This window comes from Anabrus simplex, chromosome 5 (assembly GCF_040414725.1).
Source record: "Anabrus simplex isolate iqAnaSimp1 chromosome 5, ASM4041472v1, whole genome shotgun sequence".
NCBI lineage: Eukaryota > Metazoa > Arthropoda > Insecta > Orthoptera > Tettigoniidae > Anabrus > Anabrus simplex.
This window is the reverse complement of record NC_090269.1, coordinates 421,356,545-421,375,910: the sequence shown is the minus strand read 5'-3', so window position 1 is coordinate 421,375,910 and position 19,366 is coordinate 421,356,545. Positions and strand designations below refer to the sequence as shown.

General features: G+C 36.8%; 1 protein-coding gene across 1 annotated transcript in view; it reads right to left on the bottom strand.

Annotated features, from left to right (window-relative positions):
- FANCI (Fanconi anemia complementation group I) overlaps positions 1-19,366 on the bottom strand; it is a 427,158-nt gene that overhangs the window by 173,288 nt on the left and 234,504 nt on the right. The window contains exon 14 of the mRNA XM_067148224.2: positions 11,587-11,778. Coding sequence (XP_067004325.2) covers positions 11,587-11,778 — 192 coding nt within the window. The remainder of the gene's footprint in view (positions 1-11,586; positions 11,779-19,366) is intronic.

The following is a 19,366-nucleotide window of genomic DNA, read 5'->3' as shown; positions in this document are numbered from 1 at the left end:
TATCGAATAAAATAAACATTGTAATGACACAATGGTCTTAAAAATTTGTTCGTACAATCAATAGAGTTTTAAGTTAAGCCTGGTTGAATAAAATAATTTCTGTAAAAATTTTAAGCAATGGAAGACACAGTATAGTGTCAATAATATTCAAAATGATATGTATATACCATATGAGAAATAAGGTAATGTTAATATAATGTATATCATTTATAACTTGTATTGAAAAGGTGGGCATTAAATTTAAAATATTTAACTATTATTGTAATTCACAGTTCAATACGGACCAATAAACAAAAAATTCTTATGTTTTGATTTTTGGTGCTCAAATACGTCAGCCTCGTGTCGGCAGATTTACTGGCACGTAAATGCACTCCTGCGGGAATAAATTCCAGCATATCGGCACCTCCGAAAACTGCAAAAGTAGTTATTGGGAGGTAAAGTCAATAACATTATTTAAAAAAGTAAGGCGCAGAAAGGTTGACCGATTTCGGAGGTCAATTTATTTAGAAAAACCTTGTTTGGACGTTCCTGCAGGGGACAAGGAAAGAGAATGTGTTAAGCAAGAAAACATACTATTGAATACATGAATCAGAACAATCCAAAAGGAATACGTTTTTTTATGTGAGTACATTTTAGGTCGTGTATGTATGGGTACAGTGGCTATCTACTGTTTCTATAGATGGGAGTATTAAAAGGCATAAAAAAGACAAGAGAACAAATACGAAAATCTTTTCCACTGGGGTGTATTAAATAACAACGGTGTATAAGGTGTGTAAAACACCAGACAACAAATATATAACAACTGCGCTGAGGTCCATAAAAGCATGAGCACATTATTTGCAGATTTTTCTGTAAAAAATATTTTCACCGCCTTGTCAATACTTTATACATTTTATTTTATTTAATTACCATACATGTACATGTTTCAAGAGCCACCGCTCCCTTCTTCAGCGGTGCCAAACATTAATTGATCCTTGGACTATGGTACCATGGTATAATATAACAAGTATATATGAATTTTGAAAATTGTTACAACAATTTCTCTTAGTTTCACTTTTCCTATTTACTATGTCATTTGTTGCACATTTTACTGGAATTTTCCTAAATAATGAAATCTATTCAATTAATCTCTATATGTTAATTTATGTCCTTATTTACATCTGAAAGAATAAATATTTCTTCTTGTCTAAATTTAACATTTACTTGTCATTTAGTAGAAATCCTTAAATAAAATCTATAAAATAGTCCTCCTAAAATCATAAATAATAAATATCAATTCCTAAAATAATAAATAACATCTATAAAATTAGTTATCCTTTAAAATGTTTCTGGTCTCTTCTTTCTTCTTAAAGTCTGCTATAATTTTCTAGACCTCTTATAAATCATAATATCTTCTCTTAATCTCGTCCAATTCTTCATTCCATCTAATTTATCCAAAAATTAAGATGATGTGATATTGGTCTGAACCCAAACAATATGTCCTCCTTCCTTCCTTGTTGTCAATCTGCTACTCTGCTACTAGTTATGCGATGACCATGCTGGTCGCTTTCTAGCCGTCAAACTCTTCAGCTCGACTGGTTGCCAAAATTAACCTTGACCGAAGTATTCTTGTACTAGTTTGAATAAACAAACGTGTTCTGCTCTCTGCTGTCAATGACCAGCATGGTCATCGCGTAACCAGTAGCAGAGTAGCAGATTGACAACAAGGAAGGAAGGAGGACATATTGTTTGGGTTCAGACCAATATCACATCATTTTAATTTTTGGATAAATTAGATGGAATGAAGAATTGGACGAGATTAGGAGAAGATATTCTGATTTATGAGAGGTCTAGAAAATTATAGCAGACTTTAAGAAGAAAGAAGAGAGCAGAAACATTTTAAAGGATAACTAATTTTATAGAAGTTATTTCTTATTTTACGAATTGATATTTATTATTTATGATTTTACGATTTTAGGATAAGGACTAAAGAATTTTATAATTTTAATACCAGGATAATGTCGAGATAGAGGAAGAGACTAAGGCCAAAGAAGTTATAAAATTTACATATGATAACAATGACATTTACAATAGGTTACAAAAGTTGAAAACTAGAAAAGCAGCTGGAATTGATCAGATTTCTGGGGATATACTAAAGACAATGGGTTGGGATATAGTACCATATCTGAAGTATTTATTTGATTATTGTATGATCGGAGGAGCTATACCAGATGAATGGAGAGTTGCTATAGTAGCCCCTGTGTATAAAGGAAAGGGTGATAGACATAAAGCTGAAAATTACAGGCCAGTAAGTTTGACATGCATTGTATGTAAGCTTTGGGAAGGCATTCTTTCTGATTATATTAGACATGTTTGCGAAATTAATAACTGGTTCGATAGAAGGCAATTCGGTTTTAGGAAAGGTTATTCCACTGAAGCTCAACTTGTAGGATTCCAGCAAGATATAGCAGATATCTTGGATTCCGGAGGTCAAATGGACTGTATCGCAATTGACCTGTCTAAAGCAATTGGTAGGGTGGATCATGGGAGACTACTGGCAAAAATGAGTGCAATTGACTAGACAAAAGAGTGACTAAATGGGTTGCTATATTTCTAGAAAATAGATCTCAGAGAAATAGAATAGGTAAAGCTTTATCTGACCCTCTAATAATTAAGAGGGGAATTCCTCAAGGCAGTATTATCGGATCTTTATGTTTTCTTATATATATAAATGATATGAGTAAAGGAGTGGATTCAGAGGTAAGGCTTTTTGCGGATGATGTTATTCTCCATAGAGTGATAAATAAGTTACAAGATTGTGAGCAACTGCAACGTGACCTCGAAAATGTTGTGAGATGCACAGCAGGCAATGGTATGTTGATAAACAAGGTTAAAAGTCAGGTTGTGAGTTTCACAAATAGGAAAAGTCCTCTCAGTTTTAATTACTGCGTTGATGGGGTGAAAGTTCCCTTTGGGGATCATCATAAATACCTAGGTGTTAATATAAGGAAAGATCTTCATTGGGGTAATGACATAAATATGATTGTAAATAAAGGGTACAGATCTCTGCACGTGGTTATGAGGGTGTTTAGGGGTTGTAGTAAGGATGTAAAGGAGAGGGCATATAAGTCTCTGGTAAGACCCCAACTAGAGTATGGTTCCAGTGTATGGGACCCTCACCAGGATTACCTGATTCAAGAACTGGAAAAAATCCAAAGAAAAGCAGCTCGATTTGTTCTGGGTGATTTCCGACAAAAGAGTAGCGTTACAAAAATGTTGCAAAGTTTGGGTTGGGAAGAACTGAGAGAAAGAAGAAGAGCTGCTCGACTAAGTGGTATGTTCCAAGCTGTCAGCGGAAAGATGGCGTGGAATGACATTAGTAGACGAATAAGTTTGAATGGCGTTTATAAAAGTAGGAAAGATCACAATATGAAGATAAAGTTGGAATTCAAGAGGGCAAACTGGGGCAAATATTCTTTTATAGGAAAGGGAGTTAGGGATTGGAATAACTTAGCAAGGGAGACGTTCAGTAAATTTCCAATTTCTTTGAAATCATTTAGGCAAGGCTAGGAAAGCAACAGATAGGGAATCTGCCACCTGGGCGACTGCCCTAAATGCAGATCAGTATTGATTGATTGACTATTTTATAGATGTTGTCTATTATTTTACAAATTGATTTATTTAAGGATTTCCACTAAATGACAAGTAAATATTAAATTTAGACAAGAAGAAATATTTATTCTTTCAGATGTAAATATGGACATAAATTAACATATAGAGATTAATTGAATAGATTTCATTATTTAGGAAAATTCCAGTAAAATGTGCAACAAATGACATAGTAAATAGGAAAGGTGAAACTAAGAGAAATTGTTGTAACAATTTTCAAAATTCATATATACTTGTTATATTATACCATGGTACCATAGTCCAAGGATCAATTAATGTTTGGCACCACTGAAGAAGAGAGCGGTGGCTCTTGAAACATGTACATGTATGGTAATTAAATAAAATAAAATGTATAAAGTATTGACAAGGCGGTGAAAATATTTTTTACAGAAATTTGAATATAAGTCAATACGAACCAACATGGTGAAAATAATCAATTCTTATTTGCAGATCACACTCTTTCTAAAACAAATGTCATCTGAAGTCTTATATATCAGAACAGTAGGTTATTAAACATTGTTTTCTGGTCACACTCTTCGACCATGAATTATTTGGAGGTTAAACTCGGCTATGTGTATACCTGCCAACTTTTGAAAAGGACTATCAGTAAAACTCACAAGCGCGACAAAAAATCTAACTATTTTTTACATACCCCGGTTTAATAGTTACAAATTCTTGATTTTATACCCACCTTACTCAATACTTAAAAATGTTTATTGTTTTTAAAAGGACATTTATTGCAATACAAACATTAAATGGGACATGTTTCGCTCGTTGTGTCAAGCATCTTCAGCCATTTTATACAATTATCTCAAGGTTGAGTCATTATATTAAACCATATTTTACAATTATTTGTTCATTAAGATGTTATTACACAATAAAATATCATTACTATATAAAAAGTAAACAGAAAGAAGTAACAATTAAAATGGGTCTATAATAGACTAGACGTTAATCACAGGAAGTTGATGTCCAAGTCATAGTATGTGCCAATTAAATTGTAAGATTTGGCTAAATGTTCCAATTTTTTCTAACATTCTAGTGTTAAGTTATTTGTCAAAGTATAATGTTCATATGAAGATTAATGAAAGAAGATTAAACTTGCAATATATTCTCGTTAAATGAGAATTACATCATTATTAAAAGATGGATCATTGGAGGTTTGTAGTCTGTTGTATGCATCATACTTGGTTTTATGCAACACCCTGGTTTGACAAAAATAATAATACTTCTGGGCTACAACACACAATAATTCAAGCTTTAAACAGGATACTTCAATGAAATCATATCTACTTACATCATAGGCCCATGATTTGTAGATGAACATAACAATCAAGAAGAAGTACATGTTAAACAGCAGCAGGCGTGGTGAATATTGGTTTGGAACATACATAACAGGACTTCCTTGATAAATTAAGCAGATTTGCAAAAAATGAAAAAAGGCTTTACACAATAAAATGTAACAAAGGCAAGAAATAATATAATACACACTGCAAATCACATGCTAGTTCAACTTTAAAGTCATAGTTGTAGCCTTTTTAGCTTCCTGCAATAAGTCTTAAGAAAATGTTTTGTCATAACAGGACAGGAACATAAACAATGTTTCCTCATGTGTTGTAGCATAAGTCTTACTTTTTAGGATGGGTCTGTCACATTTGGAAGAACATGCTATTCTTTTAGGGGCATGTATAGTAGCAGAATCAAGAATTCTCTTCTTCTGATACTCTTTGTTTTAGTGTTGGCTACTGAATGCATGATTCGAAGCAGTGTATCGATTCATTCAAGTGTCCGAGTGAATCGATTCACAGGAAAGGCGAGCTCACGGCACACGATTCAGCTTACTCCCAGCGGACAGTGCTGAGTGGCGCACTCACTGGACATTGACGGGGAGCCGAGCTTCCGCTGCAGCGAGACAGTGTATCATGGCACATCGAAAGAATCGTGAACGAGCGCGGCTCAGTGAGACACATGATATACACGGCTCCTTTGGCTCACTGGACACACGGAGAGCCGAGCTTCCGCTGCAGCGAGGCATACAGTGAATCATAGCACATCGAAAGAATCGTGAACGAGCGCGGCTCAGTGAGACACATGATACACACGGCTCCTTATCGGCTCACTGGACACGTGGAGAGCCGAGCTTCCGCTGCAGCGAGACATACAGTGAGACATGCTAGACTGAAAGAATCGTATGCTATAATGGACTCTCGAGCTCAGCTCATTTGAAAATAATACCCATTTGCATTCACTGTCCTCTTCTTACAGGGAGGTTTAAATAATAGACTGATTTATTTGCAGTGTTAAAAAGGTAGTCACAACATAATTCTGAAGTACCTAGTAAGTAGGTAGGCTATTAGGTTATAATATTTATTAGTTTAATGAATCTTAGTATTATAACTTAGTTGACATTTGACAATTAAACTCGACTCTAGCCTGCCCTATGACTATGAGCCATGTTCATGACCACTCAAAAGTACCTGTTTTATATTAGGAAGAACGGCTCAGTATTCTCTCAGTTCATATGTCACATCGTTGCACAAGACTTCAATCATATGTGGACAGACGCAATAACAGTATGTTGAATCAGAAAACCAGCGGGCTACTGTACATCTCGAGTAGCCTATACAAAATATGACGATTTAAAAAATCCTCAGCTGATAGAAAAATACTTTTAAAAAAGGACTGAGCGAGTTGTCACGCGGTTAATATCGCGGGGCTATGCGTTTGCATTCGGGGGATGGTGGGTTCGAATCCCACCGTCGGCAGCCGTTAAGATGGTTTTCCGTAGTTTCCCCATTTTCACACCAGGAAATGCTGGGACTGTACCTTAATTCAGGTCATGGCTGCTACCTTCCTAATCCTAACCTTTCCCACCCTGCGTCGCCGGAAACCTTCGATGTATTAGAGTAACTAGCATTTTTTCTAAGAAAGGAGTTCATAGTATGAAGACCAGATGGCAGCTGCGAGCACTGAATGCTGTTGCTGCTGTCTTACCAGCACATACTACACAGATGCAGTAGGAGCGGTGACCAATGAGCCGTGAATCGGATCACTGTATCGATTCAGTACCGTGAACGGAATCAAATGAATCGATTCAGTAAAATGAATCGAATGTCCCATCACTACTTTGTTTAACTCTAGGTATTCTGAAAGATGTCAAGCTTGTGGAAATATTTTGGGTATATAATATTACTTCTTCCTTGAAGAAAGAAAGAAAGAAAGAAAGAAAGAAAGAAAGAAAGAAAGAAAGAAAGAAAGAAGAGATCCCACTGGTCCAGTAGTCTATCCAAACATCTGCCTAAAAATAACCACCTAGGATATACATGCTTCAGAATTTTCTTTGCCTCTTTATTGTGCAAGTTCTGAAATTCCTGAAGGCTTTTTTTTTTTTTGACACTCTTCTCTTAGAAATAAAATATATCAATAAGCATCTCGTCCACTTTAAATGGTTATCTTCCAGCACCTTTTTCAGCTGCTAGATTAATCAGGTGGCAAATGCAACCTACGATGGCAATATCTGGTTGAACTTCCTTCAGAACTGCAGAAACCCCATTTTGTGTCCTATCATATCAGGAGCATTGTCTGAGCAGAAAGCCACACAGTTTCCAATTGGTATGTTATGAGAATTCAGCTGTGATAACATTAAGGTACCTATGTTCGTCCTGTTGATTCCCCGTCTAACGCTGATACAGATAGCACAGTGCTCACTACTTTTTCCTACACAATATCATAGAATGTAACAACAATAGGATACAACTTGGCATTCGTATCATTGCTTCCATTAATTGCCAAAGTAAATGGTCCATTCTGAAGGCATTTAACTACTTCAGATGATACATTTTTTGTCATTATTTTTACAATGCATGTCATTTTCATGCAACCGCAGCACATTTCTTTGCAACTTCTGATGTGGGAAACATCATCTTAAGCAAAGCACCAGCATGATCAGCCACGCATAAGGGACATTGCGTTTCACCAAAAAGGAAGTAAACAGACACTCGGTCCAAATTATGTCACTGTAAACATTTCCAGACTTGGCAAAAGGGTGTTGGTTTTCTTGTTATCCTCCTTCGATTTAACATAACTTACGTGTTTACCACACTTCACATGATTACTTAATTCATTTCTTCCACCATGTGCAATGTTAATATCACAACCACATACCTTGCAAAAGGCAAATTTTGCTCCCATTCTTGATTTTAGCATGCACGGAAAATCAACAGAATATGAGTCTTTAAATGTCTGGAAATATTGTTTCTTGTTGGATTTATTCATGAATCCTACAATTGGAATATAGAGTATGAAAATGTCCCAGAACAAATGTCTCAATATCTACTGAAATAAGTAACAAATCTCATGTCTGTTCTGTACTGAAGATGACAATAAGAAAAATTATTTCAAGAATAAATTTACTGTATCCACCTATTTAGTACAATTCACAGTTTATAGTGATTAAATTCTACATGAATTACATACATTTTTTAGGTACATGTTTTGCCCTTTCTGGGCATCTTCAGCTTATTGACAATCTTAACGTCAAGTCCAAGGCCTTGTTTGAGTTAAACATTTGAACTTAATACTATACAAAATGATCTTATTCTAAAAACGTTTTTTTAAAAAAAATTTTCTTTAGATGCTATGTACATGGGTTTGAACATAATTTTTACAAACTTTATTAACCTAATGATTCATCCAGTAATTGAAGAAGATCCAATTTTTGCTTTGGACAATTTTAGTTAAATGTAGATAATTTTATTGTATTTATGTCACAAATTTTGGTTTTATTCAACGTACACGTTTTAAAACCATGTACATACCATCTAAAGAAAAACTTTTTCACAAAATTTTTTTTAGAATAAGATCATTTTGTACACCTATAATATTAAGTTCAAATGTTTAACTCAAACAAGGCCTTGGACTTGACCTTAAGATTGTTAATAGGCTGAAGAAGCCCAAAAAGGGTGAAACATGTACCTAAAAAGTGTATGTAATTCATGTAGAATTTAATCACTTATGAACTGTGAATTGTATTGAATAGGTGGATACTGTAAATTTTATTCTTGAAATAATTTTACTTATCTACTGAAACATCAACAGGAATCTGGATCAATGAACATCACATAAAATTATAACAAACACTCAAGGCAGTCAAACACTTCATTAAAACATGCCAAAGCACACAAAGTCTTAAACCATTTAATGAACATGACACCAACCTCGTGAACGAAGAATATGCACATTGCAAAAAAACCACACACACAGAACGAACATAACTAGTCCAACAATACAGGAAACTGCGAAGCACGAAGTTTTAACGCAAAAACTTGAACACTTCATTAAAATATGTCATAACCTTAAAAAGCCAAAACATTCAAGGAACACCAACTTCGTGAACAAAGAACATTACTCACGTGGTCAAAGAATATGGGTTAAATCACAACAAGCAAACAGAGCGGAACAAAGAATGTGCGGCGCAGAGCCTGTTGATACCGAAGATTCACATGGAGGAATTGTTATTCTGGCTTTACATTCAATTCCAATGATGACACAAACATCACATGGTTAAAAGTACCAATCATATCAAAGAATGAGTTATCGACTATCGTGGACTTGCCTTCGATCCACGCAAACAATCGACTGTACAGAACTGGGGTGATTATCGAATGTTAACATTTCAAATTTTTGTCCAACACCATCCAACCATAAAACCCTAACATGCTGCAATTTCCGTCAATTTTACAGATAAACCGTCAAAGGTGGCAGGTATGTATGTGCGAGAGGAATTTTTAAAAAATGCTATTTCTTCGGGGCGTTGACCTAGAAAGATCTTTTGCCCCTACTTGCACCATATGTTAGGAACCTGCGTGTATTTGGAAATTACGAAAGTATAAAGTGCTGAATGTGAGGAAAGGAATGTTAAGGACGACACAAACCCAGTCCCCAGGCCAGGGATACTAATCATTTACAATTAAAAACCACTGACCTGGCCGGGAATCGAACCCGGGGCCGCCGGGTGACAGGCAGACATGTTGCCCTCTACACCGCGGGGCCAGACTGCGAGAGGATTACTTTGACAGTCATCTCAAATGCAACAACACTTCGATCGACTTGAGTCAAAACTCGAAGTGCGAGTTTCAACATTCGCGCCACTGTTGAAAAATGTGGATGCTTGTCCTCTTCCTGGATTTTATCTTCATTAGTAAACAAATATCACAACTATTTCAGTATCTACAACTCCATGGCTAAATGGTTAACGTGCTGGCCTTTGGCCACAGGGGTCCCGGGTTTGATTACCAGCTGGGTCGGGAATTTTAACCATCATTGGTTAATTTCTCTGGCACGAGGGCTGGGTGTATGTGTTGTCTTCATCATCATTTCATCCTCATCACAACGCGCAGGTCGCCTACGGGAGTCACATCAAAAGACCTCTACCTGGCGATCCGAACCCGTCCTGGGATCTCCCAGCACTAAAAGCCATACACAATAATATGGCCATGCTAGGCAACTTAACAGGATTGTGTTCCTCATCCGTATGTAGGCTATCATGTGACAAATATTCACTACCTTTCACTGTACGACTCAGCATGGAACAATTGGCATGGACAGTTTTGTGTCAACAACTTTCAAACACTATGGTAACCATGGCAACCAGTGTACATCATCTGTGTATACCAGGACAAAAAAAAAAAGTAGCCATGCTTCAATGCTTCTCCGTACAGCAGAGGAACTTTTCTTAATTTTCACCTGTTCTCATCCTCCATAGGGATGGGGGCTGAAACTGGACTGAAGTAGCATCCAAAATGTCACAATCGATCTCAGTGACCCCCAAAACCATGGGTTTGTCATAAATTATTTTTACATATCACGCACCCCCACTGCTAGACATGCTAGGGGTGTCTTACACATAAAGTATTATTTTCCAGATAGTAAATCATATCAATATGTGTACCAAGTTTGGTTGAGAGCTATGCTGGAACATACATCCATTACCTTTGTTATTTTGGACATTTTCTTTTTCACCCGTTCTCGCTTCCAAAGTTGATGGGGGTTGAACTTTGACGTAAATGGCATGCGGAGTGTCACTAACCATCGATTGTATGTGTATTATAAAACATGTTGGATTTAGTATTATGAGTTTTGAAAGCTATAGTGAAATTTTGTTTTTTAAATAGGTTGGTGATCTGGAAAATATTTTTGTTATTATAGGTGAAAGTGAGGTATTACTTTTAGCTTTTGGGTTCTTTTGCAAGGGAAGTAGAGGGTTTAGTTTTAATTTATGAATTACAGTATGTTGTCCAACTATTTATCAAATCCATTATTGAGTGCAATATTTTAAATAGTGTTGATTTTTTTTTTTTTTTTTTTGAATTATTGGTTGACAGAAGGATATTAAGAGCTCTATGTAAAAAACTTAGAAAGCTTGTGCATGATGTCACTCTTTTCATGGTATCATTACTCAGATGGGTCATTATGGGCTCTCACTGGGAGCCATGCCTTCTTTTCTAGGTAAATTTCCTTTTCTTTGCAATGGTAATTCATGAAATATTATTATTTTGGCTTAAACATGTAATACTGTACAGTAATATTGTACTTGTATACTATTTAGAATAGTGGGATGAAAATATAAAGACAGCACCTTTTAGATTGTACCTTTCAGATGTTATGTCAAAAGTTAAGATGACACATAAAGGAGAAACTTTTTGATAAATCTGTGAAATTGCCTGGTTTCTGGGGAAAAGTGATGATATGGATTTGGTCCAGAGAGTTTTAAGAATTTCACATTCTAATATAAAGCAAAGAGACTGAAAGTGGTAGAGAGAGAGAAAGAGAGAGAGAATAACACGGTGAAAAACAATAAATATCTCGAGACAGCTACACCCAGATCAGAGGAGTATGATGGCATGGAAGAAGAGGAGAAATAAACCAACCAACCCTTACCTTTGAGAACTCCAACAATTTGCTGTAGCCTTTAAAGAGGTCCACCAGTCTCTGGTAATGGTCAGGAGTATCTCTTGTCCACGTAGCCACACAGTAGCTCATGAGAGCCTCATACACCCCCAACATTTGTTTGTACATCTCCAACATTTGCTGGCTCTCAGGGAGGGTGTCCGATAAGTTCACAGTGTTATCCTGGAACATCAGAATTAAAGTCAAGATTCTGTTAAGTCTTCAGCCGAGAGGCTAGTTGGATCCTCAAATAGCACCACCGAAGGTTGTTGTTTTAGAAAAAACGCAAAAACTGATGGCAGCGCCATAGTGAGGTATATATAGCAAGATGAGAAATGAGGTAAAAGTCATCAAGTATTGTTGTTATAATAATAATAATAATAAAGAAAATAAACAAACAAGTGACAAATCAAGTCTGAGATAGGAACACATAATACACATAATATTACAAGGACAAGTCAATAAGTATCGGCAATTTTGCTCCAATTGTCTTTAGGTCGGCTCTATGGCGTTGTGTGCTCACCATCCTCTAGACGGCACCGTTGTCTACATCTATGGTAGGTTTCAGCATTACCAGATCAGTGCAGCTTGCGCTGTTGCAACGTAAAGATGGCCACGCCACTCTCTGTTTGCACCAAGGAAGAACATCGTTTCATAATCCGTTTTTTGTGGTCTGAGGGTGTTCCAGGAGCAGAAATTCATAGATGACTTTCAGTACAATATGAGGACAATGTTTTGCCACAGTGAAGTATTTACCAGTAGATTGAACAATTCATAAGGGGTCGCATGAGCGTAAAGGATGAGGAAAGATCCGGGCGTCCATCTGCAATATGCTTACAATATTGTGATTGGTTACATGTAACGTCCATCTGCAGCCATAACTGATGCCAATATTGAACAAGTGCATGATATGATCCTGAATAACAGACGAGTGACTGTTGATGACATGGCAAACCATATGCACATTAGCTGTGGTTTTCATACCACAATAAACAGATTACGGAACGCTGTTCTTCCTAGGTGCAAACAGAGTGTGGCACGGCCATTTTTACGTCGCAACAGCGCAAGGTGTACTGATCTCATAATGCTGAAACCTACCACAGACATACACAACAGTGCCATCTAGCGGCTGGAGAGCACAAGACACCATGGAGCCAACCTAAGGACAACTAGAGCAAAACTGCAGATACTTATTGACTTGCCTATGTACAAACATAATAATGTAATAAGTCAGTGTTGGAAGAGGGAGCAACAAAATGAGCAGACAAGGACAATCTCCACATCTTCAAATAGATAGGCTCTCTCCTCATCAACCCCAGTTCTTCCGCATCCATTCCTCTTCAGCCTCTGACGATCTCATTTTGTCTCTTAGCTTCATCAGGAGGATGGGCTTCAACACCCATTGAGAAGCATCTTCAATTGTGATGTAAGATGACAAGAAAGGTGAATAAGTGCAGGAAAAAGGAAGAGAGAGTAAAAATAATGAATGCAAGTGGGAAAAGACCAGGAACACAGGACATACACAAAATAAGGATCCCAACAGGTCAATGTGAGAAAAGGAAAGGAACAAACAAGTGACAAATTAAACCATACATAGAAAGATAGCAACATGCACAGGAGCACATAATTGGATAAACACTACACAGGTCAGCATCAGGACAAAGAGTAATGAGTAAAGGAGATAAGTAAAAATGTGAAAATACACAGAGACAACCTCCTCATCTTCAAATAGATTGTCTCTCTCCAAATGAAACCCAGTTCTTGTTCATCCATGCTTTCTGCATCCATTTCTTCTCAGCCCCCAACAAGCTTGTTTGTGCTTTGCAGCTTCAATAGAAGGACGGACATCAGCATTCGTCGAGGTGCCATCTTGAAATATCTTTAGCTTCCATATGGGATGTGTAGGATAAGACAAAAGCCAGGTAAATGTAGAAAAAGGGAAGAGACAAAAAGATACAAATGAATACAGGCAATAAAAGTCCAACACGACAAACACAAAAGTAGCAAAGGGATTCAACAGGTCTGTATAAGTAATGGGAAGGAACAAACCAGTGACAAATCAAGTCATAAAGGAACATCGCTAGAACATATGACATGTCAGTGTGGGATGATTATTTTGCAATGAAGATAAGAGGTCTGATATAATAAATTGTTAATGGCCCCTGGAAATAATGACCCATGATAATGACTTTCTTGCCTTCTGCTTGCTGTGTGGAATGCAAATCAATCTGAACTGAACTCTTTCACATGTGCACTGATTAAGAAAGTTTGCTTCACTGAGATCTTTGAATTTTATTTCCTTACACCTGTGCCTACTGTTACGAATAAAACAATGAGTGTTTTACTGAACTAATTTAATCGAAGATAACACTATCAGTACACACACAGCTATACTCAACAATGAATGACAACACTTCACTAATTATTGGCTATGTACAAAAGTCTCTAGCCCTTACAGTGGGTCTACGGCTCGCAGTCTTTACCTGGAATTACTGGAATGCACAAAACTGGATGACCCCATCGACAAATTGCCCGTCACCTAGGTCATTCTGAACACACTGTTTGGGCTGTTTGGGACCAACGGATAAGTAAGGGCACATACACAGCAACTGGGCTCAAGATATCCTCACCTGACCAACAGGAGGGAAGGAGGATCATTTGATCCACTGTTACGGTGTCTACCACCCAGGCACATGTAGTATCATAGTTAAAGACCTTTGTATCTGCCGAATCATTTCCAAGCACTTTGGTTGAAGAAAATTTTGTCTTATGGCACCCATTACGTGTCCTACGTAACCTAACATTGTCACAGTTTACAGCGATGTCATGAACAACACACATGGACTCTTACGGACTGGAACCAGTTTGTCTTTTAGTGATGAATTCAGGTTCTCTTTGTGCACTGGCAATCGCTGTGTATGTATCTGGAGGCCTTGTAATGAGCACTTTAATCCTGCCTTTGTTGTGGCACGACATACCACCTCCCCTGGTGGCGTGCAGATCTGGGCGGGACGTCCTAGTAGTGATTCAAGAGAAATGGACAGCAAAGTGGTATGAGGTGCTGGACATCCTTGCTCCATGCATCCAAGAGGCATTTTCTAGCAGAATACTGCTTGACTGCATACAACAGGGGGTATCACAGATATGCCTCCACAACATTGCCATACTTCTGTGCCCTGTCTCATTACCAAATTTATCACCCTTCGAACATCAAATCAAAAAAATCAAAATCAAAATCTCTTTATTTGCAAATGAGGTGTCTACCTCGGTGGCAAATGGTACACTAAAATACATTATTGTCAAGCACTAAATATTAAATTAACAAGAGAAGAAAATTTTTCCTATAATACAATATTATACAATTTACGCTAACAATGTTTTCTATTAAACACACAGCTCATCCTTAATAAATTTATATTGTTTACAAAATTCTAATTATAATATCTCCTGTACTACTTACAAATATAGTCACCTGATATACAGTATGTGGAATTGCTTCAAATGATACTATAAAACTGGTATAACATTAATATTTACATTGCATTTATTTATTTACTATTTTTTTTTTACCCGTTCTGGATTCTAAGTAGCATAACGACCTGCTGCGTCTTAACCAGAGCCCCTTTTGCCACCACTTTTCAGAGTTCCTGAAGGGCCTTCACAGCTACCGTAGCGGTCCCAGGGCCCTCGAAGTCCCCACTGTACTTCACCCCTACAGGCAGTCCCCTACTTTGGCTGTCCAAACTCCTTAGACCAGGGGATGGAATTAATTTATTCACACACATCTTTTTTATTTACAATAACCTGCACCGGTCGAATGCCCTCTAACACTTCATTTATTTTCTCTGTTGCTGTTTATTCTCTTCTTGAATATCTGTACTGATTTTGGAAAAGGATCAAACACTGCCCCTGGTAAACTGTTCCACTCCTTCACACCCTTCCCAATGAATGAAAATTTACCCCAATCGCTTCTGCTAAAATTCCTTCTAATTTTATATTTGTGGTCAGTCCTGCCGATATAATTATTTTCCAACTGAAGCCTCTCACGGATATCTCCCCATGCTGCTTCTCCTGTATAGGCTCTATATAATCCTGTAAGTCTAGTTTTCTCCCTTCTCTTACTTAAAGTTTCCCACCCAAGTTCCTTTAACATTTCTGATACACTACTCTTTCTCCTGAAATCCCCTGTTACAAATCTTGCTGCTTTCCTCTGCACACTATCTATTTCTTTTATTAGGTATTCTTGGTGAGGATCCCAAACACTGTTTGCATATTCCAATAATGGACGAACCATACTCAAGTAACTTTTTTCTTTTAATTCTTTGTTGCATCCTTTAAGTAGCCTCATTATGACATGTAATGATCTGTATGCTTTCCCAACAATGTCATCAATATGACCCTTCCAGTGCAAATTACTTTCAAATCTCACACCTAAGTATTTGCACTTGCCATCTTTTGGGATAACTACCTCATCCAAAGTATATTCAAATTCAGTTTTAGAGCTCCTGTTTGTAAAAGTTGTAACAGTTGATTTGCCTCCATTAACCTTCATATTATTTTCTTCAACCCATTGTTGGATACTTTCAAGGTCCCTTTGTAATTCTGAACAATCCTCAATGTTGTTTATTTCTCTATAAACAATTATGTCATCTGCATACAATCTTATTTTTGATGTTATATTATTCCCTAAATCATTTGCGTATATTAAGAAAAGTAACGGACCGATTATACTACCCTGTGCAATTCCCTTCCAAACTTTCTCTTCCTGCGATACATTATTTCCTACTTTGACTTTCTGAACCCTTGAATTTAGAAATGCTTTTATCCAACGTGTAACCCTTACGTCCAATCCCATTCCCTCCAATTTCTTTAATAATATTCCATGTTCCACTCTATCAAAGGCTTTGGAAAGATCTATGGCTATGCAATCTAACTGACCTCCTGAATCCAACTGATCTGATACGTCCTGCTGAAATCCCACCAGTTGTGCCTCACAAGAAAATTTCTTTCTAAATCCATACTGGCTCCTCATGAACCAATTTTTATCATCACATATCCCTCTGATGTACTTTGATATTAAACTCTCCAGAATTTTACAAACTATACTGGTCAGGCTGATTGGTCTGTAGTTCTCTGGTTTCCTTTTATCACCCTTTCCTTTATAAATTGGTATTATTATAGATTCCTTCCATTCCTTTGGTATTACACTATTATTTATGACATAGTCAAAGAGAAATTTTAAATAAGGCACTATGTACCACCCCATTGTCTTTAATACCTCCCCAGTAATTTGATCACTTCCTGCAGCTTTTCCTTGCTGAAGCAGTTGGATTTCTCTGAAAATATCTTCGTTTGTGAATGAGAAGCTTCTTGTTTCCCTCTGTCTCTCTCCCTCTCTATCTTCTGTTTCGGTTTCCAACTCTTGACAATCATCGACTGAATCTCTAAATTCCCTACTAAATAGGTTTGCTTTCTCAGTATCTGTTAAATAGTGTTCACCCCCTTCTCCCACCATTGTAGGAATTTGGACTCCTTTTCCTTTTTGATTCCTGATATATGAATACAGCTTTTTCCATTTCCCTTTGTGGTCATTACCCTCTTGAAGTATGCCATTCATATAATTCTCTTTTGCTTCCTTTTTCACTCTATTCAGTTCCCTCATTAGCTGTTTTCTAGTTTCTCTACTCTCCCTACCCTCTTTGATTTTCCTGTTTACTATTCTACATTTTCTTTTTAATTTTCTTATTTCCCTTGTATAATAAACAGGGTCTGAGGTCATTTTACCCTTCTTAACAGGTACAAATCTCTTCTCTCCTTCCCAAATAATTCCTTTAAATTTAGCCCAAAGTGTATCCACGTTACTCCCTTCACTTATCCAACAACTGAATTGTGATTTAAGGTAAGTCCCAAATTCATCAACTTTAGTTTTTCTGTACAATTTCTTGTCTTGTGTAACCCTCTTATTAAGCCTTTTTGGTACGAGTCCTACATCCATTATTACAGCCTTATGGTCTCCTATTCCTTCAATTACCTCAGTTTTATCAACAATTTCCCATGGTTTAACCAAGAATACATCTAGTAAGTTATTGAGACGAGTCGGTTCTTGTACTACTTGTGTAAATCCTCCCTCCCAAATTAACTTATTTGCCAGTTTCTGTTCATGGGCTTCACTTGCAGCTCCTTTCCATTCAACTTCAGGCCACCTGAGCTGCCAACTTCAAGAAATGATTTAGAAGACCAGTTGCAACAAATATGGAGAGATATGCTCCAAGACACCATAAAAAACTTTTATGCCTCCATGCCTGTTCGTATCACATCTTGGCGGGCCTGCAGCATACTAGAGTCTCCCTTCACGTGTTCAGTTTTTTTAAATAAACTATCCTTATCACTTACTTATAACAATTACCCATATCACATATCATGCAATTCCGATAACTCCTTCTTGGTGTGTAATTTTCTTCGGCAATTACAGACAAATAACAAAAGTGATTTTTTAACTTATTAACAGTCCTGTTAAAATGTTAAAATCTCCCAAATACATCAGGAAAGGTTCATATTTTCCATTTTTCCTTATTCATCTCAGAAAAAGTGCACTGTAGTAGTTCTTCATCCTAAGGCAACAAAATACTTTCTCACTTACAACATGTTGAAAATAAGGACACCATCTTTTCTAAAATTGATTATTTGAACACAGGCAAAACATGGACATTAAAAGACATTAGGAAAAGGAAAACTGGAGAGAAAGTGTGTCAAATTCTAAGCAGAGATGTTACAGTCACACACTGGGTACATTAGAAAATGGTAAAAGGTAAGAAATAATTAACATTACATTGGCATATATGGAAATAAAGCTCCATAGGCAAGTCACTCCTACTCATATCTTCTAAGAGACAATATACAGTGAAACTCTGTTAAGAAGTTTTTCAAGGGACTGCAAAAAAAAAAAAAAAAACAACTTCTTAAGCAGGAAACTTCTTAAAAGTGGTAATGCCCAAAAACTTATTCTGTACTTTGAAATACATGTGAAACACACAGCCAACAGATTTCCTTGTTTGTGAACAATACCAAAATAGGCCGATATATAAGAGCTGCTAACAGAAAGCCACAATGTAAAAATTTGATTATCATGACAATATTTTTAGAGATAAAGTAAAATAATTGAACATATTGTATTATAAATATATTTGATAAGAGAAGGGAACATATTAAGTTATATAAAAACGTTGCAAGGTTTGATTATTTTAGCAGGCAAAACCATGTCCTTCCACACTTCCCTTTCCTCTGCACTTACACTCTCTGCTTCGCAACAAATTGTTTTGTAAACGATGCCGGCTCGAATTTTAAAGTGGTCCAGCCATCCATTCGACGCAGTAAAAGGTACCCTTAATTTGCATGCGGCTTTCTCCTGCACAATAGTCCCACTGAGAGGTATGTTTAAACTTCGCTGCTGTTTAAACCATATTAGCAGAGCTTGTTCTATTTCATCGTACTTTTCAGATTTAACTTCCTTACAATTTGCAGAAGCAGAGATCTCTTCTTTCTTCGCTATAATACCGTTCAAAGTAGACGGCGGCATCCCCAGCACCTTTGCCAAAGCAACACGGGAAAGTGTAGATGACTCCACTTTCCTTATAATCTCCACTTTGTCTTTTATTGTTAGTGCCTTTCGCTTGATCTCTTTCCTCTGAGTTCCGCTCATTTTCACTTAAAAAGTTTGTACGTTGATATTACAAGTACAACTAACTTCACCGACTCCTATACTAATTACGAC